Source organism: Rhincodon typus, chromosome 6 (assembly GCF_021869965.1).
Source record: "Rhincodon typus isolate 14 chromosome 6, sRhiTyp1.1, whole genome shotgun sequence".
Classification (NCBI taxonomy): domain Eukaryota; kingdom Metazoa; phylum Chordata; class Chondrichthyes; order Orectolobiformes; family Rhincodontidae; genus Rhincodon; species Rhincodon typus.
The window spans coordinates 95,095,044-95,122,100 of record NC_063337.1 but is presented as its reverse complement, the minus strand read 5'-3'; the positions used below and the strand labels follow the sequence as shown (position 1 = coordinate 95,122,100).

The 27,057-nt window shown below is 44.0% G+C and overlaps 1 protein-coding gene across 1 annotated transcript in view; it reads right to left on the bottom strand.

Annotated features, from left to right (window-relative positions):
- Positions 1 to 4,724: 4,724 nt before the first annotated feature.
- LOC109924279 (collagen alpha-2(IV) chain-like) overlaps positions 4,725 to 27,057 on the bottom strand; it is a 55,861-nt gene continuing 33,528 nt past the window's right edge. The window contains exons 17-27 of the mRNA XM_048598417.1: positions 26,182 to 26,289; positions 16,891 to 16,962; positions 14,933 to 15,058; positions 14,646 to 14,762; positions 14,176 to 14,337; positions 13,245 to 13,343; positions 12,059 to 12,205; positions 11,326 to 11,442; positions 9,088 to 9,279; positions 7,860 to 8,146; positions 4,725 to 6,303 (exon numbers count right to left, since the gene is read on the bottom strand). Of these exons, the coding sequence (XP_048454374.1) occupies positions 6,043 to 6,303; positions 7,860 to 8,146; positions 9,088 to 9,279; positions 11,326 to 11,442; positions 12,059 to 12,205; positions 13,245 to 13,343; positions 14,176 to 14,337; positions 14,646 to 14,762; positions 14,933 to 15,058; positions 16,891 to 16,962; positions 26,182 to 26,289 (1,688 nt within the window). The 3' untranslated portion in view covers positions 4,725 to 6,042. The remainder of the gene's footprint in view (positions 6,304 to 7,859; positions 8,147 to 9,087; positions 9,280 to 11,325; positions 11,443 to 12,058; positions 12,206 to 13,244; positions 13,344 to 14,175; positions 14,338 to 14,645; positions 14,763 to 14,932; positions 15,059 to 16,890; positions 16,963 to 26,181; positions 26,290 to 27,057) is intronic.

Below are 27,057 nucleotides of genomic sequence, written 5' to 3'. Positions count from 1 at the left end.
AAATTACTTGGGATGAAAGGACTTAGTATGGTTCTCAATTTGCTGCTGACAAAGATAGGTCAGAAAGCAAGTTTTGACGAGGACAGAAGAAGGTTACAAATATCTAGATAGCTTCAGTGTTCCTATTTTTTATGGTCTTGTGTTTAATTAAGGAGGTGAAGGGTTCTCATAGGCAGGAATGTGGAGTAATCTGATCAGACATGAATGGTGAAACAATCAAGGGGCAGAATGTCCTACCCCTGCTCCTAACTCGTACAAATGTTTGAAATTCTTTTGTGACAAGGGATAATGACATTCTATAATGATCTGTAGTGAAGTGCAAATGCTTGCAGACCACTTGGTGGAATTATTTGTCTTCAAGCGTGTAACCCCCTTTGTAGTGACAGCGATAAAGTCAACAGTTCACCAATGCATTTGTATCCAATCTCTAAAGTGATCTTACCATTTCAGTATTCATCGTGGTTAGTGTGTCTAATACAGGATGAAGTCCATACTAGCAACTGAACATGACCTTTGCTGGATTATGTACTGTGAAGCAAAACAGGACTATCACAGTGCTTCACAACTACGTTCCAATGTAGTCCCTTTTAACTAACTGCCTTTTCAAGGGGCAATGAGGAATAGCTGACAAAGGCTAGCCTTGCCAGTGATGGCTGCTTTCCTTTACAAATATATTTGCTTTTGGAATGAAAATTAATGTGACCCATAACTAGCAAAAAAACAAAACAGCAATAAAGCAATGTAGTAACAGCTGGTATGTTATTATTGAAGTTTGTGTATTAGAAATCAATTTATAGTACACAAGATAAATATGAAAGTCAGTGTTTTAAAGTACTTTGCAAAGATGTTCTTATTTTTTACGTTCCCGTAGATTTCAGCCAAACTCTAAATTCCACGGGGACAGAAGACTGAAGCCCCCTCCTCTTTCCCAGCCCCCTTCCAAACAAATCATTCACGTTCGCCACCTTCTCCACCGCCCCCGCCAACTCCACAACCCTGGCTATCTCTAATACCCCTCTCTTCCCCAGCTATGGGCTACAATGGAAAAGCAGCACTAATGCTGGTGGATAAAGAAGAAATATTTTAAATGTAAGATTCCCATCCTGAACCTTTTAGGAAATATTGACTGATTATGGGAGGGTGGTGATTCTCCTGGATCTCGGCCCTCAAGCCTCAGTCCTGCTGCTACCCACCTTGGTTCAGGGCTCAGCTATGGTGCCAAGCTCCTGACTGCCCTGCCCCACCATGTGTAAATCCCAGGCCTTGGTCCCATTCCTACTTCCTCTTTGGTATAGAAACGCAAAGCTGTATTAACAGGCCTTCAGGCTTGCTGTAATCATGTGACTGCTACCACGAGGCACTCACTGAGGGCACCTATCTGACAGCTAGTTCAATAAAAACACTTGACAAGTTTGAGAGCCCTCAAACTTGTCAAAGGAAGAACTGTTCAGAAGCACAGCTACTAAAAGTGGACCACAGAAATGTTCAGAATTGCCGAAAGCTTCTAATAACCACAGATAGCCTACTTCTTCGTTCCTGTTTATGGAACTATTACTGGAGCAGACACAATGGCTACAGATATTCCTCTCCTGGGGCCAGTCAAAATGATATGAAACTACAAGTAGAAAAAATTCAATTCAATGAGGCAGTGACAGGTTTAATTAACAAGCCAAAACAGTAATAAGTAGCTACACATTTGTCACTGGGATTGTGTAAGAAAGAAGTTTCAAAGTGTATATCAACCTAAATTTCACCAAAGAATGGGGAGTTGTGGGGAAGACAAATTTTGGAAGTCTTGAAGGTATGCTTTGAGTCACCAAATGATTGTAACTTAAAAATAATATATGTTCAATTTTAGAGCCCAACGTCTAAAAGAATCCATTGATTGATAGGAGACGGCAATAATGCAGCTTGCAGGTAGTTAGAATCCCTACAGTGTGGAAACAGGCCCTTCGGCCCAACAAGTCCACACTGATCCTCGGAGCAACCCCCCGCCCCCCCAAAACCCATTCACCTATAACCCACACATCCCTGAACACTACGGGCAATTTAGCATAGCCAATCCACCTAGCCTGTACATCTTTGGACTGTGGGAGGAAACCCACGCAGACATGGGGAGAATGTGCAAACTCCACACAGACAGTCGCTGAAAGCTGGAATTGAACCTGGGTCCCTGCTGCTGTGAGGCAGCAGTGCTAACCACTATACCACCCCAGTTCTCCTATAACATGATAGTTGTGTTTTTGTGTGATCTCGTGCTATAGAAAAATCGCTATACCTGTACAGCAAAAAGTTCATGTTATCCAAACACTGTCCACTATTCATCAATTGTGTTACAGCCACTTTGCATTAACGAAACCACAAATACTAGTACAGTGACTGTGTATTTAAAAGATAATATACTAGAAAACAAGATTCTGTTAAGCATAAAAGATCCTGCAGTGAGAGCATGTCTCTTGCGAGAGGATAAACAGTCTCTAAGGAAAAGGATGCACATGTGCAGAAGCACTGAGATTGTAAATTAGCAGCAAGAGAATATTCATGGCAGAATGACCAGGACTTGCATTCTGCTGATAGGCGTTTTAGGTGGAAAGATTCATAGACAAAAGGGTAAGACCAAGGCCTATCCAGCATAGGGATAGCGGTGCTCACATTGCAAGAAGCTGAATCATATTGAAAGAAGTACATAAACAGATACAGGAGCGATATTAGCTGAAGATTTAGTTTTCAGTTGAGTTCCAAGAGAATATTATCACAGAATAAATGACAGTGTAAGACTAATTCGGCCTCTTCCATAGGAAGCTCGAATTGTCTTCAAGTTTGACTGGAAAGTCAGAAACAAGAGCTGGAAAAGAAAGGAGTAGTCATTAAAGTTTTCTAATGACATTCTGGGAGAGATAGATGGTTGCACATGCCTTTTAGTGTTTCCATAGCTCCAGAAAAGTATCAACACAGCAATAGATTGCTGTTTGTGAATCTTCCCAGAATGGAAGCTACATCACTGATCTGCTAGTTTATGGATTCCAAGACACAAGGGAAGAAGCTACTGTAACTACTGGACAGAGTCCATCAGATGAACCTGAAGCTGAACAAGAAAAAAATTTGCCCCAAAAGAAAACAATGCCCAAAATCAAACATAGAGTTCATGAACTGACAGCAAAGATCTTTATCTGGATCCCCAATAGCTGTAGTAGCGATGAGGTGACCTACAGATGTAAAAGTTATGCAGCTTTTTCTTTGGATTTGTCAGCTATTTACAAAGTTCTTAACCAATTTGTTGTATTTTGAACTACCGTGGCAACTCGCTTTCATAGATGTTGGTATTGGGGCACAGAACAAGAAACAGCATTCACTAGACTCAAATAATGAGTGATGGCTATGCCAGTGCTGAAATACAATGATGTAGATGGTGAAGTCATCCTGTCATGTGATGCCAGCGAGACAGGATGCGGAGTACCTTAATGCAGCAAGAACAATTGGTTCTGTTTGCATCCAGTCCATTAACATAAATGAAATGATACTACACTTAGATTGAGAAAGAGTGCCTGGCCATTGTCATTGCTTATGCATATTTTCATCAATATTTACCTCAAACTGACAATCTTGCCTGACCACAGACCACTCCAAAGCATTTTCCTCACTTTGTTCCTATCTGTTGCAAGTGTCTGCAAAGCCTTACTCTGGTAATGAAGATGTACCATAAGGTCAAGATGATAATTAAGGGAGGCAGGTGTAAACTTCCGACATGCTGACAAAAGCTACACTCCCTATGAAGAGCATAGAGATATTAGGATAGGGTATTAAGATCTTCCACAGATCTAACATGAAGTTTGTAACTCAACTTGCTCTGGAAGTTATTAATTGAATTTGAAATTGAATCCAATGGTGCCTCACTCAAATCAAGCAAACTACCCAACAAGATGTAACTCTCAAATGTTGCAACACAAAACTGATGGAAGGATAGCCTGAACACACAAAGGACACTAACGGTGGTCACAGAAACTGGGAATGGAGAAATAAATTGACAGACTATTGTACAAAAGAAATAGAATCATTATCTCTAAGGAATGTCAGGAAAGATGCTTAAGCAAATACATACAAGTTACCAAGGAATTGAGTCTGAGGAAGATAATAACGGTGCTGTATTGCCTGAGCAAAAGCAATGAAATCAAGGACTATATCAGCCCTGTGCACTGCCTGGTGAGTACCAAGCTAAGCAAACAAGAGAGCTGCTGGTGACACAGATGTTCCCAGGCAGACCATGGATGAAGCTGGGAGTCGATGTCTTCACTCTCCCAGAAACTCATTATCTTGTCACTGTGGACTCTTTATTCTGGCTACTTTTGAAGTCAGCTAGTCTACCTCCCATGACCACCATGAGACTTTTAATGCCTAATAGTATACTTGGTTGTTAGGGCATTTCAAACATTGTGAACAGTGACAACGGCCATCAGTTTGAGTGAAGGGTTCAGTCGCTTCATCAAAGATTAGGAAATTTAGCATAATATATTATCTCTATACTACCCCCTAGGTCAAAGGGAAAGGCTGAGGCAGCAGTGAAAATTCCCAAATCATAAAGAAATTAAGCAAATCCAGCATACAGAGTAGAGATGCATACTTATGGAAAGATATCCAGTAGGAACACTCAAGCCAAACCCAAACTACTTATCCAGTTTAAAACTAAAAGCTACTGAAACTAGAAGACGGAAGTGACAGAATCAAAATGATATTTCAAAAAGACACATTTCATTTTCACAAAACTGCCAAACCTACAGTGTCCAAACATTCAATGTTCAACAAGAGTCAGCCAAATTGGCAACTCGGGACCCGTGTTGAGCAACTGCCAATGTGACGGAAGTGAGTGACCCACTACACCATCACAAGCACAGGCACCACTGAAGGAGCTGCTCTGACACTGCAGGCAGCCAAGCAGGAAGCTGTGAATTCATCAACTACTCAGACCAACCTTCAGTCCCAGAGGTATAGAACAACAGGTACTGCAACAACAAAAACAAGTGACAAAGGACTGACACTCCCCAGAGAAGGAACATTACCCAGATGAACAAATACTACAAAGAGATTGACGCGATGTAAAGACTGGTTGAAATGTGCAAGGCCTGATGAGAATAATAAACTGTGAATGCATGAGAATAGTTGTGCACAGTGTGTTATCTGTTATGTAAATGATAATACGTACATTTTTTGTAATATCTAAAGGGGGATGTTTGGGATAGAAGTGTAATACTGCATTAACCAGTCTCGTTGTTGTAGCTATGAGACACCATAAGACACACTGCTTCTACCTTACAGCTAGCTCAATAGAGCCACAGTGCAAGCTCGACTGTTGTTCTGCAAGCTCCTAACATCCTTGTCCCACTCCTCCACCCACCCAGCTACAGCCTAGATCCTAGCCTGCGGTCTGCTCCTTCTGCTCTAGTCCTGAATCCCAGGCCTTGGCTACAGTCTGTTGCAGTGGAGGCAGCACCAGACCAATGCCCCAGTGTAGGAAGACAGGCCGCACACTGCAGTGGCAGCTGCACAAAGCATAGCCTTTACACTTCCCCAATCCCAGCAAATGAGTAAGAGGTGGCAGAGTAAAGAGGTGGGAGTGGAGGACATCTCTGGGCCAGAATGGGAAAAATTCCAAAGCACAACTGCATGAAAAAGTTGGAATTTTTGTTGGAATCAGATATTTCTCATCCCCGCACTTCTGTGGCCAGGGCTTGGCTGGTGAACCTCGATTAGTGGTGCCAACATTTTTTTTTTTAGTGCTAAGCCTTAAAGAGAACAAGCTGAATTTAGTGCATTAATGAAGTTAAATGTTGCTGCCAGGGGTCTCTCCAATGGGTGATTTATATAATTGGTTTGTCAGGTATTATCTGTGTTAGAGGTTCCTAGCTCAAAGACAGCGCAATTGAACAAAATAATTTGGATTGCCAGTTTTTTCCTGTCCATCACGTTGTTGTCTTCACCCTATGGATTTCTGAGGGTGGCAGTGAGTGATTATTTATTGCAGGGGGTGGGGGGGGGGGGTGGTGATTGTTATAAATTCTTCATGCAGACTTGGCACCGCCCAATCCGGGTTAGAAGCTGTCCTGCTTTCAGAGTGTCAGGTATGGGTTGCTCCTTGAACTGCTGGCCGGGGTCAACAGTCGATAGCCAGAAACTGTGCTTATTGGCAAAGTAATGGCATGTGCCACGGGCACCGTTGCATTCCACAAAAGGAGTGGTTCGAAAATCCTCCAGACAGCTGCCAGGTGACACCAAGGACTGACCACCTCCTTCGCTGCCTGCAGCTGTGTGCTGGAAGGGAAAGTACAGAATATTCATGCACACAGATCGCAGATTCAACATCACAGAAAACAGCCACCTCACTTAGTTAATGATCAGCCCCTTTTCATGTTAGGATCTCTCCATATCGAAGGAAATACATCTGCAGTTGAGTCAGCTGAATACCAGCTGACGGAGGACTCATTCTAGATGATCCTAGCTCTGGCTCTCATCTGTGAATTTATTAAGTTTCTCCTCCTAGAGGCCAAAGCTGCAAAATACAACCTTGAGACAACTGAAGCGGGAGCAGAGATTTCCGACAATGGGTCCAGGTCTGAGGGACTTGGAAAGATGCAATTGATCTTCTTCAAGCAGAGAAGGTCAAGGGGAGATGTGAAAAACTATTTAAAATTATGAAGGACTTTGATAAAGCAAGGAAAGTTGCTTCTGGTGACAGGATGGTCACAAATTTCAGATCACTTAAACCAGAGGGGAGAGACAATTTTCTTATCTCAGGCTGGAATGCAGTGTCTGAAAGGATGGTGTTAGCAGATTCAAATGGTATTTTGATCAGTAATCAGTTTATAGGACTAAAGTGGAGAGCAGAGGCAGTAGGACTAGAGTCATAGAGTTTTACAGCACAGAAACAGAACCTTTGGTCCAACTCGTCCATTCCAACCAGCTATCCTAAATTAATCTAGTTCCATTTGCCAGCATTTCCCATATCCCTCTAAAATCTTCCTATTCATATACCCATCTGGATGCCTTTTAAATGCTGTAATTGTACCAACCTCCATCACTTCCTCTGGCAGCACATTCCATTCATGCACCACCCTCTGTGTGAAAAAGGTGTCCTTTAGGTCCCCTCTTAAACCTATGCCCTCTAGTTTTGGACTCCCCTACCCTGGGGAAAAAAAGACCTTGGCTATTTACCCTATCCAAGCCCCTCTTGATTTTACAAGGTCAACCCTCAGCCTCTGATGCTCAAGGAAAACAGCCCCAGCCTTTTCAGCCTCTCCTACAGCTCAAATCTTCCAATCCTGGAAACACAGTAATCTTTTCCAAACACTTTCAACATCTTTAACATCTTTCCTGTAGCAGGGAGACAAGAATTTAGTGCTGTGTTCCAAAAGTGATCTAACTATTGTCTTAATAAAAACCGAAAGAACTGCAGATGCTGTAAATCAGGAACAAAAACAAAGTTGCTGGAAAAGCTCAGCAGGTCTGGCAGCATCTGTGAAGGAAAAAACAAAGTTAACGTTTCGGATCCGGTGACCCTTCCTCAGAACTCAAGGCAAGTGTACTAAACACCTTCTTCAGCTACCCTGTCTATCTGCAACTCCAGCTTCGAGGAGCTATGAACCTGCATCCTCGGGTCTCATTGTTCAACAACACTCCCCAGGGCTCTACCATTAAGTGTACAATCCTGTCCTGATTTGCCTTTTCAAAATGCAACACCTCACATTTAGATCTTTCAAACAGTCAGCATGGATATGATGAACCAAACGTGCTATAGAATTCTATGAGTCAACACTATCTGTCCCAAACACCAGAGATTTTTGACACATTGAAGTTATGTAAAATCTTACCATTAGAAAAGAGTAGCCAATCCACAGACTGCGCCACCCAGTGGGGCACATTGGGATTGTAATGTCTTGGCTGTGAACAGCGACTGCCAGAGAGGGAGTCTCACAGACCGAGCACCGGCTGATGTACTGTTTGATTTCGGCATCGGCAACCGGCATCATTGGAATTGGAGCGTTGGTAGACAACCAGTAAGACTTGTCATTTCGGCTTGCAAAGTAGCAAATGTTATTGATGTTACAATACACAAAGGGCATTGTACTGAACCTTGGCATACACGATCCAGCTAACCCTGGAGAGGGAAACAGCCAGAATGAATGCACTGAGGAAAACCTGCTATCACATGTATCACATCTGACAATCCCAACATTCGCTCTCTCCAGTTTCCATTCTGACAACTGAGCTCTGACAGATTAGGAACATAACTGTGTTCCTCTCCCAACTAAATAATGGACACACTTGGCTCAGCGATAATACACCTGTCCTCAACTCTGGTCCTGAGTTGAAATCCCATTGCAGAGTGTTCAGCAAAGAAAGCAGACCAACCTTCTCATTGAGCACTGAGTGAGCGTTGAACTGTGAGGGGAACGGTCTGGAGACAGTGATATAGATACAGGGAACATACTGAAGGATTGTTTACTATGAGTGTCAGTACCGAGAGTGTCAATGCAGCGAGGGAGTGTCTGTCTGAGGGAGTGTCAGTCGGAGGGAGAGCTGCAGCGAGGGAGTGTCAGTCTGAGGGAGAGCTGCAGTGAGGGAGTGTCAGTCCGAGGGAGTGTCTGTCCGAGGGAGAGCTGCAGTGCGGGAGTGTCAGTCTGAGGGAGAGCTGCAGCGAGGGAGTGTCAGTCTGTGGGAGTGTTAGTCTGAGGGAGTGCTGCAGCGAGGGAGTGTCAGTCTGAGGGAGAGCTGCAGCAAGGGAGTGTCAGTCTGAGGGAGAGCTGCAGCAAGGGAGTGTCAGTGCAGAGCGAGTGTTGAAGTAAGTGATGTCGGAACTAAGGGGCATTTAACGTTAATTCTGAGAGATTAAATCAAGGATGAGGATTTAAAAGTTCTGCATCCCCATAGTATTGTCAAAATTATAAAGGCCATGTTAAAATTAGGCAACAGCTGGAATGTAGTTATTGCAGTCCGGCTTCTCATTCATAAACCCGTACAAGAGAGGGGTAAGACACAGAACAACTTGAAAACAGGGATGAACGTTAGGAAGTCTGACATTATTATTTTGCAACCCACCCAGATCTTGATTGTGAGCTTTTTCTTGTCCTTCCACAAATAACAGACTGTATCCATCCCAGAGTTTGTTCATTCCCAGTGGACAGGGTGGGATTTCCTGTGACTGACTGTGTTTAACCAAGAGGTATCCCACATTGACGCTTCGGCCTGGCATCCCTTCCATCCCACGTACTCCTGGGATCCCACGGGCACCTGCAGAACAAAACAAAAGGTCAGGCTCGACAGTTCAATGCAGAAAAAAATACGATAAAAATAGTTATGGATTTGTGACAGGATGATCTAAGGAGAGTATGTGAAGGAGAGTGATGGTGCACAATCTCACAACCTTCTTCACATCCAAAGCTCACTTCACAACCACCCATACGCACGCTCTCACACACATTTACACCGTCCCTCACACACACACACACTCACACTGTCTCACACACACATAAACATACACACACACTCTCTCTCACACACTTACACAAACAGACACACACATAAACACACACACATGCACTCTCACACACATATACAAACAGACACACAAATACACAAATAGACACACTTATACACAGACATACACAGTCTCTCTCTCACACACACACACTCTTTCACACACACACACACTTGCACTCTCACACACACACACACACACACAGACACACACTCTCTCACACACATACACAGACACACACTCACACTGTCTCACACATGCAGACACACATACACACACAGATGGACACACACTTGCACACTCACACACACACACACACACACACAAAAAGACACACATACTCTCACACAGATAGACACACACTCACACGCACGCACACACACACACACAGGTTCTCTCACATACAGACAAACACACAGTTCACGCATGCACACTCACACATATACACACACACACCCTGACACCTTCATGTGCACACACAATATAAAATAAAAGCCAAATGCTGCTGATTCTGGAAATCTGAAACACTGAAATTTCTGGAGAAACTCAGCATGTCTGGCAGCATCTGTGGAGAGAGAAACAGTGTTAATATTTTGAGTCTGGTGTGACTCTTATTCAGTGCTGAAAGGGCTTGGATACTAGTTAGTGTTATGCTGTTGACAGAGTAGGAGGAGGAGTAGATGGAACAGATGGTGATGGTGCCCAGAACAAAAGACAAAGGGAAGACATTGGGTATGCTCAAAAGTTGTTGAAGTCGATGTTCAGCCCTGAAGACTGTCAACTGCCTCAGCGGAAAGTGAGGTGCTGTTCCTTCAGCTTACATGGAGCTTCGTTGGAACATTGTAGCAGACCCAGGATGGAAAGGTCAGCAATGGCAGCCAGATAATTTATTGAAAGGCAAGCAACTGGAAGGTTGGGCTCATTCATACGGACGGAGTGGAGGTTTCCACGAAGTCTGCGCCTGGCTTCCCCATTGCGATGGCATTGTAAGCAGCGAGTACAGTAGATATGATTAAGAGAAGTTCAAGTGAATTGCTGCTTCACCTGGAAGGTGTGTTTGGGTCCTTGGACAGTCAGGAGGTGAAATGGGCAAAAATTGCACCTTCTGTGATTGTTTGGGAAGGGCGTACGGAGAGGGGGAGAGGTTCATTCAGCTGACCGAATCAGGGAGAAGGCAGAAGGGAGGAGAAATCTCACGACAACACCAGGCTAATAGACAGAAAGGCAGAAGAAAGTAAAGTAGTGACAGGGATGACAGTGCAAGTTGTAAAGCATGACCTCTGACTTTTCCATCCATGGTCTTCTGCACTGTGCCAACGAACAGCTCAAATCCTGTCCCTACAGAGCTCCTTGTAGAATGTTGTTACTGGACACGTGCCATTTTCACACAGCGCCACGGTTACCAGGAACAGGCCTGGGGTCTTGCACCCTCCAGACTGCTGCATGGCTGAATAGTGAAAACATCACCCTTTACTGTCTCCGTTTTGACAAAAGGTCACACACCTGAAATGTTAACTCCTCCTCACTCTCTGTAGACACTGATGAGAAACTCCAGCATGGTTGGTGTGTATTTCACATTTTCAGCATCTTGGCCTTTGAGAATGAAAACATTGTGGGAAGAGGTTTTGAGGCTGGGGAGGGCCAGGTGCTATCGAAAATTATTTTAGCAATTAACGTGAATGGGGTGGAGCGTGAAACTGGCTGGCATTGCCCTGTCACACAGGTTGAATCTCGGACGTGCCTTGCCCCCATTCTCCTCCCCTCACTCAGGTGGTGTGCTGCGGGCAACGGTGTTGTACCTGGAAATCCCAAAGGTCCTTGTTGACCGACTGGACCTGGTTCACCTCTGGGACCCATTTTCCCCGGGGAGCTGGTGAGCCCGGGGATTCCTGGTTTACCCCGAGGGCCCTTCACACCTGTGCAGAGAAACACAACACAAAACCAGAGATATTTAAACAGACTCTCAGAATCAGTCACATAAGCTGGTTTAAGCAGCAACATCAACAGTATCTATCCTCGCACGCTCTTCTCCAGCTTGTCTGACATTAAGGTTCGACATATGAACGAAAATAAAAACCTGTCTTTCCATAGCACCTTCACCATCCCAGGATTTCAAAGTGTTTTTTTTTAAACAGCCAGTGAAGTACGTTTACAGTGGAGTCCATTGTTGTAACATAGGACATGGCCAACTTGTACACAGCAAGATCCCACAAATAGCAATAACATAGTGACCATCTTTTTGTTCATTCCTAGTTCCTGCGAGGAAGGTGCGTGTGGGCCATCTCATTGAAGGGTGAGAGAGAGAGTGTGTGTGTGTGTGTGTGTCTGCACGCGCATGCGCACGTGTGTGTGTACACATGTCTGTGTGCATGTGCATGCATGTATCAAAGTGCTCACACAATGCAGTCAGCTAGAATAGTACAGGATAAGGCGTCATTCTACTGTTCTAAGTGCTCTGCTCCAGACAATAGCATGTACTTCCTCAGACGTTTGTGGAAGAATGAAAAACTAAACAGATGTTTGCACTCTCACCTTCATCCCCACGAATGCCCTTTGGGCCTGGGTCTCCTGGAAAACCACGACGCCCAGGATTTCCTGGAGTGCCGTTAGCCCCACGCGGAGCGGAGAATTGTTGAGGAAGAGGGGCTGGTCCCTGTGGGCCGGGCAATCCCAATAAACCTGGAAACCCATTCAATTCAGAGAGAGAATTAGCAAAAACAGATCTCATCTAACATACACCGAGCTTTCTGACCCCAGTCCCCACCCTCTCCTGATCTGGTATGTCTGCAAAATCTGACTATGTTGCCGTGAGTGTGAATTATAACCAACATCAATCCAACACTGAGTTTCTCAACATTTCTACCTATTCGCCTCCAGCAATGATTCGGTGTTTTCTACAATCTGTCCAGGTTATTTTCCATTTCTGAGATTTAGCCTGAATCCTCACACTTTTGGGTGCAAGTCATGGTCTTTCATGTGGAACTTTTTCAAATATCTTCTGGAAGTCTTGACATCTCTGTAGTGTCCAGCTTCTGTAAGTGCCTGTGAGTTGCATCTTCCTTAAGGAGCTGGACATTAAGTCTGAAACCCACATGATGCCAGGTCGGGATTTGGAAATTTGAAACTTGTTGGGAAAGGAAAGCAGGAACAAACAAAGGTCATTCAGCCCTATTTTACCAAGAGCTGGAACATTGCCTGGCTTACCGCTCCTTGGGCTGAATGACTGGAGTTCTGTAATAAGTTTTCAGGTGTAAATATTCAAGTTACATCAGAATTTCCTCCAGGATGTCCCAACCATTATCCTCAGTAAATGCTGGGTTTTCCCAGAAATGTCAAAGATGAGGAAAAGAAATCAATACAGAATGCAGAGTCAGAAAGTTCCGATTCTATCACGGAGAGATATTATCATAGAAGTGTCCACTGCGAGAAGTAAAGGGTGATTAACTGATCCAGGATTCCTGGTGAGGGGTGGAGTATCAGGGTTGAAACTGAAATGGGACCTGGTACTTTTGGATGTGAATCTATCCTGCTTTGGGTCCTGTCACGTTCTAAGGCAGTCTGACAGGGTTGTGAAGGTCCCCTCAGGTTCCTTCAAGCATGTGTGCATGTGATTGACGTCTGTCTTATTTATTACAAAAGCTCAGGCGTAGTTGTAGGGTGAACTGTGAGAGAGGAAGCTGTCACAATGTTGATCGGAGAGAGCACATGCTTCACTTACCAGCGAGACCCACTGAACCTTTCTGTCCAGGGACTCCACGGTCTCCTTGTGGTCCGGCTTTCCCAGGGTAACCCATTATACCCTGGTCACCTCTTTGACCTTTCAACATATATATATTTTAAAAGTAAGTTACAAATATTTTGAGCATAATACAGAACATAAATAGTGAAATAACTCCACAGAGGCTGGTATCTGTCACCTTGTCACCCTTTATTTACATGTGCATGGTACGTGAGACACTGTCCCAGCTAGCTCAGAGCCAGCACCTAGAGCGAACAGAACCCCTGACACTCCTGTATATCTGTCAGCCAGGGCTCCTTGATTGGACCAGGTTAACAGCCCCAATCAGGGAACTCATATTCTATGAGGTCCACCTGGCTGACCCCATTACAATCACTATAGATGGATTTTTCTGATGATGGTGAACGTGCCCCTGTCATTATCAGTTATCCTGTAATGAATTAACTCTGGTTTGCTGGAGATGGGACTTCTATCCCTCCAACTGATTGGTCAGTAGTCAAGGACTCTTGTGGCATGGTGGTAGTGTCCTTACCTCTGGACAAGAAGATTTGGGTTCAAGTCCCCACTTGATCCAGAGATGTGACCTGGATTTCCCATGAATTTGGCTAATCTCTGGAAGACTATGGGAGAGGGTGAAACTGGATGTGGGAGGGAGAAAGACAGTTGTGTTTGTAAACCATTATGTCACATGTTCAATATTCAGAGTTATTGAAGGTACTGGAATGGAATATATTTGGGACATTAATAGGTGACCAATGGGGTGCTACCAACCAATCCAATACAGCCCACTGCCTTGCAAATATTACAATTCCTTGTGTTTTAATAAGTTTATTACGTAATAACTAGTTTGATACAATTTCCCACGATAAAGCAATCTACTTTTTATATTTGTAAGAGATGTCAGACTTGCCTTTATTTCCAGGAATGCCATTGATACCTGGAAGACCAGAAGCTCCCTTATCACCAGGGATCCCTGGTGATCCTCCGAAGCCAGGTGCACCTGGAATCCCTTTCTCACCCTTGTTTCCAGGTTGTCCCCACCTGCCAGAGGGACCAGGTCGGCCAGGGTAACCTATAAGAAAGCCCAGGACAAAGCTTAACATCTTTGCTGCGTCAGCCAAATGGCTCATCACTGACACCAACTCTCTGAATGCAGCTCCTGTGTTCGAGGAGATTTCGGCATGCACATCAGGCACTCACTCTAATGTCAGTAAATGTTGACAGTTCTTCGATTCACCATCCATGGTTTGTCTCTACGGTCTCACAATACACAATGCAAATGAATGAAGCTTTTTCCAACTACTCAACGAGCATTCTGATCAATTGTAGTGATCTAGTGAGAATCCTGACCAATCACGGTCACTCAGGGATCTAATTTACCTTGTGGACCCTCACTTCCTCTTGGGCCTGGATCACCTGCTTTTCCTGGTTTGTTCGATGGGATCAGGGGTCCTGGATCACCAGGAGGTCCCATTGCACCAGCGAGGCCTGGTTCACCTGAAATAAATGAGAAACCAGTAGTGAGTGTTTGCGGAGGAATCATTCAGTGTTAGAATCGGAACTTGTCAAACGTGGTCTCTGTGATAGGGGTGAGCAGGGGTTTTGGTGGGAAGAGTCTTTGCATCATTCAACATGTAAAGAGTCAAACAGTTTTAACCAACACTTACCGACATCACCCCTGGGACCAACTTCCCCTGGCAGCCCTGGTTCCCCCAGTTTGGTGCTGGGTAATCCTTTCTCCCCTTTCTCACCCTGGTGACCAGGTTCACCTGGAGATCCTCTCCCGCTTGGACCTGTTCGTAAAAGAGCAATGTTACACACTGCAATCAGAGTGGAATGTTCATTGTGAGCTTGGTGTATTTGTAGCCCTACCTTCAGAGATAGGATGATGTAGGTTTAAGGTTTAGCCATTAGCTCAGCTTAATAATTCAGTGCTGTAGTGAGGGAGTGCAGCATTGACACTGAACTGAGTCCTTGGTTTCTTGTTTAACCGAATGTACAAGGTCCCATCCCACATTCCATAATCGTAGAGGTCTGCGTGTACCACATCTACTACACTACCCTCATCAACACTTTCTGTTACCATGTAAAAACACACACACACACACAATTTCATAGATTCCCTACATTCAGCCAATCAAGTCAACACCAAACCTCTGAGGAGCACTGCACCCACGTTCTACCCTATCTGTGTAGCTCTGCTTTTCCCCATGGATTGTCCACCTAGCCTACACATCCCACAACACTATGGGCAATTTACCCATGGCCAATCCACCTAACCTGCACACCTTTGGGCTGTGGGAGGAAACCAGTGCAGACACGGGGAGAACGTGCAAACTCTACACAGACAGTTGCCCGAAGATGGAATCGAACCCGGATCCCTGGCGCTGTGAGGCAGCAGTGCTAACCACTGAGCCACCGTATGGCCCAATCTGGTTAAACTATTGTTTAGTAAATCTCTGCTGGCTTTCCTTCATGATTTCACATTTGTCCAAGTGACTGCTCATTTTCTCCCGGATTAATATTTCTAAAAGTTTCCTAAAGGTTAAACGAGAGAAAAGCTGCAAGTTTATTTCCCAGATGCTTTCTCCCATTGGTAGGGGGTGGGTGGGTTAAAAGGATTAGCCCACATTGCATGCTAGTGCACCCATCCCACCCAGCTCCAGTACCCCCAGAATGCACCTCGGACTGGGGATCTTTGCTGTGAATAAGCAACGGCAGCTAATTCCAGCCTCCAACACCCATTCACCAATTTTGGCCCAATTGCCCACCATCTGCAACCTTATTCCCTTGCTGACAGTGGCAGGCAATTGCCTAGCTGACAGAGGTTTGGGCTTTGCTAAAGCCGATACTAAAGAACTGAATTTCACAGCTTGTGTTTGCACTGAGTCTCATTGGACCTTGATCTGGGCTCCCAGGAGTGGGGAGTGGAATGGGAGGCAGGAGTTTTGTGAAGTTCCACTCCAGGAGACTGAAGCAACATCTACCACATAAAAGGTTTTCAACAAAAAAAAAGGAATCTTTGACATAGCAAAATATCTCAAGGTGTTTTCCCGCATGTTTTATCAGATAAAATTTGACTACGAGCTACAAAAGGAGATATTAGCTTGATCAAAGTGTTATTCAGTTTTAAAGGGTGTCTTAAGGGAGTGAAATGAAGACTAGAAATTGGAGAGTTTTAGCAAGAGATTTCCAGAGCTTGGGGTGTAGGCAATCAAAAGCATTGTGGAATGATTAAAACTGAGGATGCTCCAGATACCAGAATGGGAGGATTGCAGAGGGTTTACAGGCTGGAGGGATCTACAGACACAAGAAGAGACCATGGAGGAAACTGGAAACAATCTTAGGGAATTGCTCAACTCAGAGCCAATACAGGCCAATGAACACAGTGCGTGCTAATTGAACAGGAGTTTGTGTGATGAAAAACACAGTCAGTAGAGTTTTGAGTGGCCTCACATTTATAGTGGGTAGACTCTGGGAGACCAGGAGTGATTTGGAATAGTTAAGCCTTAAAGGTGACAACAGCATGAATATTAACAGAATTTATTAGGGGTCATGAGAATATACGAACTCCTGTTATCTGTACCATGTAGAGAGTAATCAGAGAAAAATCTACAGTCTGTACCTGGGGATCCTGGGAAGCCTTTGTTTCCTTTTAACCCATCTAAACCAGGCAGACCATCAGGACCCAACAAACCTGTGGGAGCAATCAAAATTCAAATGTGTCAGTATTAATATCCCGAGCACTTAAGTTTCACTGGTTTCCATTGAAAATCATCTGAGCTTTAAAAAAAAACCCACAGAGTCAATAAAGATACTCATCAATGGAAGATTTGCCTTTGAGGGGTAACCTGCTGAAATCTGATTGCTAGGTCTGGAAAACCCCTGAACGGAGGGCAAGGAAACAATGAATGAATTCCAGTGTCACAGTGAGTGGGCAGGCAGGAGGAGATCGTACAGAAATTCCACATCTCCAACATGAAAACTCTGACTCACTCGCCATTTATTAGGAAATTATCTGTTCCTATGTACAGGAGAAGCTTTTAGATCTTTGGTTCCCAAAGGTTGATTTCACTCCATGTCTGGGTTTAAGGTAAACTTATCAATAGAGATTGATCACTGCCATTGACCAAGAGCTCTAATATTCTTGTATTTGTGATGAATAGGATGGTGGGAGGTGACATTGATAGGTACTGCTCTGTTCTGGTCTTGTAATCCCAATGTTCCCCAGACCCAATCAAATGAGACATCCCACACACAAAGTGCTGGGGAACACGGTTCATACAATACAGGACATTAATAAACCAATCGCAGCCTGTCCTCTGAAGCAGGAAGAGTCAGAGACTCCAGCTTCCCATCTTTTAATCTCCTGAGGTTTGGGATCACTGTGAAAGGTTGACTCAGAGGCTTTTTAAAAAGAGTTTTGTGTTATAATCGACCAGTCTGGCAGCCGACTGGCCAGACCTGTGAAGTTTGTAACAAGGTAGTAATGGATTAGGAGTCAGAGGACAGGGTATCTGGTGCCCAAATGAAAAGTTTGTGTAAGTGTTGTAAGTTGGAAAGATGCTGGCCCAGTCTGATCTGGCAGATTACAAGAAGAGCTGGAGTTTTACTCTCCCATCCTTTGGGCCTAGATCAAACACAAATTCCTACTATCAGTGGATGTTGCAACCATAGATTTAGATGGCTTTTTTTAACACAGTATAATGTCCCACGGTGCTTCACAGCAGTGATTTTCAAACATGATTTGACACTAAATGCAGATATAGGAACACATGATCAAAAAAACTACTCAAAGCTATAGGTTTTAAGGAATACCTTGAGGCAGAAAGAGAGATTTAGGGGGAAAAGGCCGGAATGTAGGCCCCGAGCAACCATGGCACCAATAATGGAATTATTTTAAACGGTGAAGATGACAGAGTTAGAGGAGTTCAAAGATCCTGGTGGGCTTTTGAAATTGTGGGTTGTGACCCCAGTTGAGATTTTGGAGTCAAAGCAATGGCTGCTGTGGAGCTTAGATTGATTTCTGGCCCATTTACGTCCTCTTTTTTTTTAAACTAGTAGGCACGGACAAACAGACAGACCTTTGAGGCCCAACTCCTGCTGGAAGAAAAGATCCCCACTCAGTAACAACATCCACTTCCTCTTTAGCCCCACTTCACAGCTCCTGTAGGCCATCCCATTTGTCACAATTATCTTCCTCTGGGGTCACAGTCTGGCCATTAAAATGGGGTGACACCAAGAAAAAAGAAAGAGAAGCACTGGTTTTGGGGCTGATGAAGGTTGCAGTGATAGGGAGGTGTAAGGAATCTGAACACTGGCCTTCCAATGATACAGGGACGATGCTCACGTGTCTCACTGACCCACAGTGATCTGTTTCTGACCTGACCTTTCTCCTGCACAACGGGCTGGATCATTGCTCGAAATATTGCCCAGAGTCAGGGAGACCCTACGAACCTTTAATCATGACGATTGGGACTCAATTCTGGGTTTTCGCTCTGAAATAACTCTACAAAGGCTGGTATCCTGTCACCAAGTCACCCTTTATTTACATGAGCACAGTATATGGACTCTGACCAGCCAGCTCAGTATCAGAGCCTAGAGTGAGGAGACTCTGAGACTCTCTTAATTTTTTGTTTTTCTTACTACTACTCCTCAGTAGTAATACTTAATTTTTCTCCAAATCGTGACTCAGTAAAAAAAAGACACCATTGTGTAAGAATTTTGTTCAATATTTCCATTACCAAGAAGAACACCCATGTGGCCAGGGACCAGTAACAAGTAAACCCCGATAAGGGCAATGCTTATGTAAAGAAGTGAAGAGGGAGGGAAGGGATTGAATCAAAATAGGATTGGAGGGGGAAATACAGGACTCCAACCCCTGCAGTGCCCACCTCTCCCTAAAGGCATCAAGAGCATTGGCATACACCGTGAGTTCCCTCTCCAATGACACCCGGAACATAACTTGTAGAACAGGGATAGGCGGTCAGCGGAGACGACCCCTTCCACGGCCCACTGCCTGGACATGTTTATACCAGCCTGGCCAAGCCCAGGAGCAGGCCTGTAAGGAAATCCTCCAATCTGCCCACACCCCTCCGCACTGGGTACCCAAAGATCAGAAGCGTGCGGCTGAAGTGCAACCCAAAAACACAACAAAAGGTTTTTCAGGTAACTAAAAAGGGAGTGCAAACACCCACAACCAATAATATAACATGGTCCACGGACTCCACAGCACCACCACGAAATAAGCGGTTGGGCTGGGATTCCATAAGCCACTGCAGTCTGCATTTATAATAGGCTGCTGCATGCAGCATTCTCCATCCCAGATCCTCAAGGGAAAGAGGGAGGACTCCCGCTTAGAGACCCTTCCACTGGGAATCCCCACCGCTCAGCAGTAAGTAGGCAAGCCAAGGTGTGTCTGCGTGGTGGAAGAGACTCCTGCTTATTTATTTATTTTTTGTGCACAGTACACTGGCTGTGACCAGCCAGCTCAGAGCCAGTCCCCTGAACTGAGGAGATCCTAATCTCCTGGCTATACTTTTTTTTTGTTTTTTAATTTCCTTACACTACTGCCATACAGCTTATTTTCCACAGCACCCTTGTTTGTGCGTGTGCGGGTGTGTAAAAAAAACAGGTATGCAAACAACTTTATTAACGTACCGTCACCAGGAAAAAACACCCATGTGTGACCAAAGAATCAGTATCAAGCAGAGTCCCTAGGGGCAAAGCCTACATGAAAGAAAAAGTGAGGGGGTTGGTAGGGATCAAATCAAAATAGAATTGGAGGGGTGAAGACTCCTGTTTATATGTGTCAGCCATGGCTCCCTGATATTCCCAGGGTTAACAACCCTAATTAGGGAACTCATTCAATGAGATCACCTGTTCCAATCACTACATGTTCTCAATTTTTGTCAAAACAGAATAAAGGTGCAGACTAGTTCAGGTCATGAGTCTACCCCGCTTAATTCAGCCCTCCTAGGATAGGTGCCACCCTAAAGCCATTGTATCAGTACAGATGTTGTATACTCCCACATCAAGTGAGACAATCTTACTGCTGAGAGCAAACCATCAGTGAGAGAGGCTCAGGTGAAATTGGTCACGGAACACAACAAAGCAATTGTCCTTGGAAAGCCAAAGTTTATCCAATCAGGACATTCTTGCATCATCCAAAAAAAACTCAACATCTCTAATCACATTGTTAAATATTAAAGTAGTGCTAATGGCATCAGGTTATTGGAATTTACATTTTCTTCAAATTTACACTGATAATTTGGTCATCTCTCTAGTCACACATTAACTATCCTCCAAAGAATGCAAGGGTGGCAGATGACAAATACAATTCATAATTTCATAAACAAAATTCAGACTCTCTCTAATAACACACAGTAAAATCAAAAGAATCATTGTGAATAAGATCGTAGATACATGGATAGCCACTGGACTGCAGGGTCCCTGCTAAATTGTGAACTGACAATGAAGTTGGCTGGTGGAGCGGATTTTGAGCATGACAAATTAAGGGGTGTGTGTGAGAAGATAAACACTGTACTGCTGAACTCAACAAGCAGTAATTTGCATTGTGAAAGAAATCACACAATTATTAATGAATTATTTTCTGAAGAAGGGTCTAGGCCCGAAACGTCAGCCTTCCTGCTCCTCTGATGCTGCTTGGCCTGCTGTGTTCATCTAGCTGTACATCTTGTTATCTCAATTATTAATGTGTTGCTTTATAAATCTTCAAAATTATTAAATAACATCCACCCTGTCCATGCAAAGAATTTGCTTCAAAAGATTGAGGGTTAGATTTGGTATTAGTAGGTTCATGGGAAAAATCTACAAATGCTTTTGGCAGTGAATGATTATCTCATGGCCTTCCAAGAACCACTATTAATTTCAACTCTTCTGCACACTTGAAAGCACGGAAAAAGGGCATTCATCAAGGCAGAAATCTGTGAAATTTGTTCTATCAGAGATAAACTTTAATCCTAGGGATTTAATGTACTACTTAAAAAAAGAAAAGGGTCAAAATGAGTAGAAGGGCCAAGGAAAATTCATAGGCTGCAGGGGGAATATAGTAATTCTCTAACATGATAATCAAACCATAAGGGCACAATCACTGAGGTTAATCAGGAATAATTACAAAATTGCAGAATCTGAACTATCAGTAATAGGTGTAAAAAACTCAAATGAAATTGGACATGGAATGTGATAAAGCAAATGTTTTTTGGAAGTTATTGGATTTGGAACTTGCCCAATCAGGACATTATTGCATCACGTTGACAAGTATGATGTGAAAATCATGGTAAATAAGGGACTGGATGCAATATCAAAGTGATATTGATGCACGGGATAAGGTTATTTATCCCAAGGAAAAACTACTGAAAACTTCTTTTTTATTGGATAACGCTTTCATAGTGCTGACACAGACAAAACGGGCTGAATGGCCTCCTTCTGTTCTGTATAATGCAATGGTTATAATGGGATGGGATGAATCAAGTTGGTGAATTCTGCATTTGATAGATAATTCCATACTGCTGGGATAATTTGGCAATTCAGATCCAGGATTCAGAATACGATTCAGGCCTACCCAGGAGCCATTGTCTGGGGTGTGACCAAGGGTAAACATTTCTCACTATCTGTCTGTCTGGCTATGTGTCTAGCTCAGAGTTAGCAAGGCTCATCCCTGGGAAGACCAGCTCCAGCTAACATTGGAACGTGGCTCTGCTTTAAAGGAAAATTAAACTGCAATTTGAACTTAACGTAAAAATGATAAGAGTTAGTGGGTCCATGAAGCTTTGAAACTGTTCCCCGTGAGGAGTTTTATTGGCCAGAAGTGAGCACCTAGAGAATTGACTGGGGAGACTATGCACTAGAGTTTTGCAGCTTTAAAACTCAAGAGGAAAATCAGCTTTCTTTTTATTGCTTTCTGGGACTTGGGTAATTATTTTGTCATCCTCTCAGGGGATGTGGGCACCAGGGGTAGCTCAGTGTTTATTACCCATCCCTAATGCCCTCAAATATGTGGTGACAAGCTGCCTTCTTGAACTGGTGCAGACCATGTTGGGGAGTTACACTATTCATAAGAACATAAGAACTAGGAGCAGGAGTAGGCCATCTGGTCCCTCGAGCCTGCCCCGCCATTTAATAAGATCATGGCTGATCTTTTTGAGACTCAGCTCCATTTACCCGCCCACTCACCATAACCTTTAATTCCTTTACTGTTCAAAAATTTATCGAGCCTTGCCTTAAAAACATTCAGCGAGGTAGCTTCAACCGCTTCACTGGGCAGGGAATTCCACAGATTCACAACCCTTTGGGTGAAGAAGTTCCTCCTGACCTCAGTCCTACATCTGCTTCGCTTTATTTTGAGGCGATGCCCTCTAGTCCTAGTTTCACCTGCTAGCGGAAACAACCTCCCTGCCTCCACCTTATCTATTCCCTTCATAATCTTATATGTTTCTATAAGATCTCCCCTCATTCTTCTGAATTCCAATGAGTATAATCCCAGTCTACTCAGTCTCTCCTCATAATCCAACCCTCTCAACTCTGGAATCAACCGAGTGAATCTCCTCTGCACCCCCTCCAGTGCTAGTATATCTCTTCTCAAGTAAGGAGACCAAAACTGCACACAGTACTCCAGGTGTGGCCTCACCAGGACCCTATACAGCTGCAGCATAGCCTCCCTGTTTTTAAACTCCATCCCTCGAGCAATGGCAGACAAAATTCCATTTGCCTTTTTAATCACCTGCTGCACCTGCAATCCTACTTTTAGCGATTCATGCACAAGGACACCCAAGTCCCTCTGCACAGCAGCGTGCTGCAATTTTTTACCATTTAAAACATAGTCCATTTTGCTGTTATTCCTACCAAAATGGATGACCTCACACTTATCAACATTGTACTCCATCTGCCAGACCTTTGCCCACTCACTTAGACTATCTATATCCCTCTGCAGACTTTCAGTGTCTTCTGCACACTTTGCTCTACACTCACCTCGTGTCATCTGCAAATTTTGACACACCACACTTAGTCCCCAACTCCAAATCGTCTATGTAAATTGTAAACAATTGCGGTCCCAACACTGATCCCTGAGGCACACCACTAGCCACTGACCGCCAACCAGAAAAACACTCATTTACCCCTACTCTTTGCTTTCTACTGGTCAACCAATCCTCTATCCATACCAATACATTACCTGTAATACTATGCAACTTTATCTTATGTAGCAGCCTTTGGTGTGGCACCTTGTCAAATGCCTTCTGGAAATCCAGATACACTACATCCACAGGGTCCCCATTGTCCACCATGCAAGTAATGTCCTCAAAGAATTCCACCAAATTAGTTAAACATGACCTACCCTTCATGAACCCATGCTGGGTGTTTCCAATGGGACAATTTATATCCAGATGTCTTGCTATTTCTTCCTTAATGATAGATTCAAGCATTTTCCCCACTACCGAAGTTAAGCTAACTGGCCTATAGTTACCTGCTTTTTGTCTACTTCCTTTTTCAAACAGTGGCATCACATTGGCTGTTTTCCAATCTGCGGGAACCACCCCAGAGTCCAGTGAATTTTGGTAAATAATTACTAGTGTATTTGCTATTTCCTCCATCACCTCTTTTAGTACCCTGGGATGCATTTCATCAGGGCCAGGAGACTTGTCTACCTTTAGCCCCATTAGCTTGCCCAGCACTGCCTCCTTAGTGATAATGATAATTTCTAGGTCCTCGCCTGCTATAACCTTCTTGCCATTAGTTTTCGGCATGTTATTTGTGTCTTCCCTGAAGACCGACACGAAATAACTGTGTAATGTCTCGGCTATATCCTCATTCCCAGTTATTAAATTGGCCTTCTCATCCTCTAAAGGACCAATGTTTACCTTCGCCACTCTTTTACCATTTACATATTTATAGAAACTTTTGCTGCCTGTTTTTATATTCTGAGCTAGTTTACTCTCATAATCTATCTTACTTTTCTTTATAACTTTTTTTTTGTGGCTTTCTGTTGGCCTTTAAAGATTTCCCAGTCTACTCGTTTCCCACTAATCTTTGCTTTTTTGTATGTGATTTTTTTCAATCTGATACTTTCCTTTATTTCCTTAGACATCCCTGGCTGGCTCTGTCTTTTCCTACAGTTCTTCCTTATCACTGGAATATACTTCTGCTGAGCACTGTGAAAAATCGTTTTGAAAGTCCTCCAGTGTTCCTCAATTGACCCACCGTAAAGTTTTTGCTCCCATTCTACCTTAGCTAACTCCTCCCTCATTCCTTCGTAGTCTCCTTTGTTTAAGCACAGGACATTGGTAGTGGATTTAACCTTCTCACGCTCCATCTGTATTTTAAATTCGACCATACTGTGATCGCTCCTTCCGAGAGGATCCCTAACTGTGAGATCATTAATTATTCCTGTCTCATTACACAGGAGTATATCTAGGATAGCTTGCTCCCTCGTAGGTTCCATTACATATTGTTCAAGGAAATTATCGCGGATGCATTCTATGAACCCCTCCTCAAGGCTGCCATGACCGACCTGGTTTGACCAATCGATATGTAGATTAAAATCCCCCATGATAATTGCTGTACCATTTTTACATGCATTAGCTATTTCTCTGTTTATTGCCCGCCCCACCACGATGTCATTATTTGGTGGCCTATAGACACACCTATCAGTGACTTCTTCTCCCTGCTATTCCTAATTTCCACCCAAATGGATTCAATGTTTTGTTCAGTAGAACCTATATCATCTCTCACTGCCGCCCTGATATCATCCTTAAAAACCAGAGCGACACCACCTCCCTTATCTTCCTGTCTGTCCTTCCGAACAGTTTGATACCCCTGGATATTTAACTCCCAGTCATGACCATCCTGTAACCATGTCTCTGTAATGGCCACTAAATCATACCCATTTGCCATGATTTGCGCCATCAACTCATCCACCTTGTTTCGAATGCTCCAAGCATTCAGATAAAGTGCCCTTATGCCAGTTTTTGCACCTTCTTTTTGGGTCCTATTATCTCCATTACTAACAGCTCTTGAGTTCTCCTTCCCTTTAACTTTTTTCCTAATTTTCCATGGAGTTGAAGCTTCCTCGTCACCTGCTAACCTGCTGCTTTGCCTTACATTAATTGTTATTCTTCCTCTACACTCATATCTCCCTTACCCCCTACTTACTAGTTTAAAGTCCTATTGACCACCCTATTTACCCTTTTCACCAGAACACTGGACCCGGCCCTGTTCAGGTGGAGTCCATCCCAGCGGTATAGATCCCTCCTGTCCCAGAACTGATGCCAGTGCCCCATGAAAAGGAAACCCTCTTTCCCACACCACTCTTTTAGCCACGTGTTTACTTCCCTGATCCTCATTGGTCTTCTGAAACCATTTCAGAGGATAGTTAAGAGTCAACCACATTGCTGTGGGTCTGGAAACATTTATGGGCCAGGACATAACCCAGAGACCCTAAGGTAAATGAATGAATCAGCTGGGTTCTTCTGATAACCTGCTAGTTTCATTTTTGACTTTTACTGAGACCGTGTTTATATTTCCAGATTGTTAAACTGAATTCAATATCTACAACAAACCCAGTGTGGGATTTGAACTCCCGTTCTCTGGATATCGCTACGTTGCCGTACCTCGGCTTAATCTCCAACCGCCGCTCCAGCAGAGTGAGACTCTGCACCCAGTTACTCCAAACTTACTCTAGGATCCATGGGTAATATTAGGTTACATTTTCACATTGGGCTGCCCTGATGTGGAATTCCTCTCGATGGCAGTGCTGAACAAAAAAAAATATTGTAGTCGTGTTGCTCCCTCTAATTCACTGTGGACAGCTTTAATCCACCCCAGTGTTTTCTATAGAATCTTGAGCATGCTTTACATCAGATGCATGTGATTATGGTCGTGCCTTGACACATTTATTTACCTGTAGATCCTTGATATCCTGGAAATCCCATGTACCCCTTCGGACCAGGTGAGCCGGTGGGACCTCGTGATCCTCTGTCGCCCACTAACCCAGGGTAACCAGGGGAGCCTGTCAGTCAAAGCAACCAAAGCATCAGTTCCATCTGAAAATGCACAAAGACTCAGTTGCGGGTGAGGGAGGAGGAAGCTTTGTCAGAAGCAGCAATGGGTAATATTAATTTGCCAGCTCTTTTCTTGGCCAGCCTGCCTGGTATGCAACACTCGTTTTGTTTCATTGTGTTTGCTACAGAGGCTACGATTTGCTGAGAAACACTTTAGGAATTCTGAGGGCATGGAGCCACTACAGAAATGCAGATTCCTTCTTTACCTCACACCTGGGTGAGAAACCTTTACTATTTCTGAAAAAAAAAAATTGCATCTTACAGTTCTGGTAAAGTAGGAGGATGGGGAAGATTTTGCGAGGTGCTGTTCCTCGTCTCCTGCTGTCCAACAACCTGCATTAATGTAGCACGGTGAGGGGAGGGATGAAATCACGGAAGGGAGATGGGAGGGGGAGGAGGGACGAGGTGGGGAAGGAGATGGGGTGGAGACGAGAGAAGGCACTGTATTTGCTGCATGTTCCAGGTCACTGTCCTGAAGCTGAGTTGTTGAATGTGGAAATGTGACTGAGAGAGGAATCAGCAACATCTGCCTTTCCACACATAGGCCACAATTTTAAACACCATACCTGAAACAGAGAGAACACACTCTCACACTCCTGATTTGCTCCTCAACGATAGCTTGTCACTGTCTTGGAGCGGCACAGTGGTTAGCACTGTTGCCTCACAGCACCAGGCCCTGGGTTTGATTCCACCCGTAGGCAACTGTCTGTGTGGAG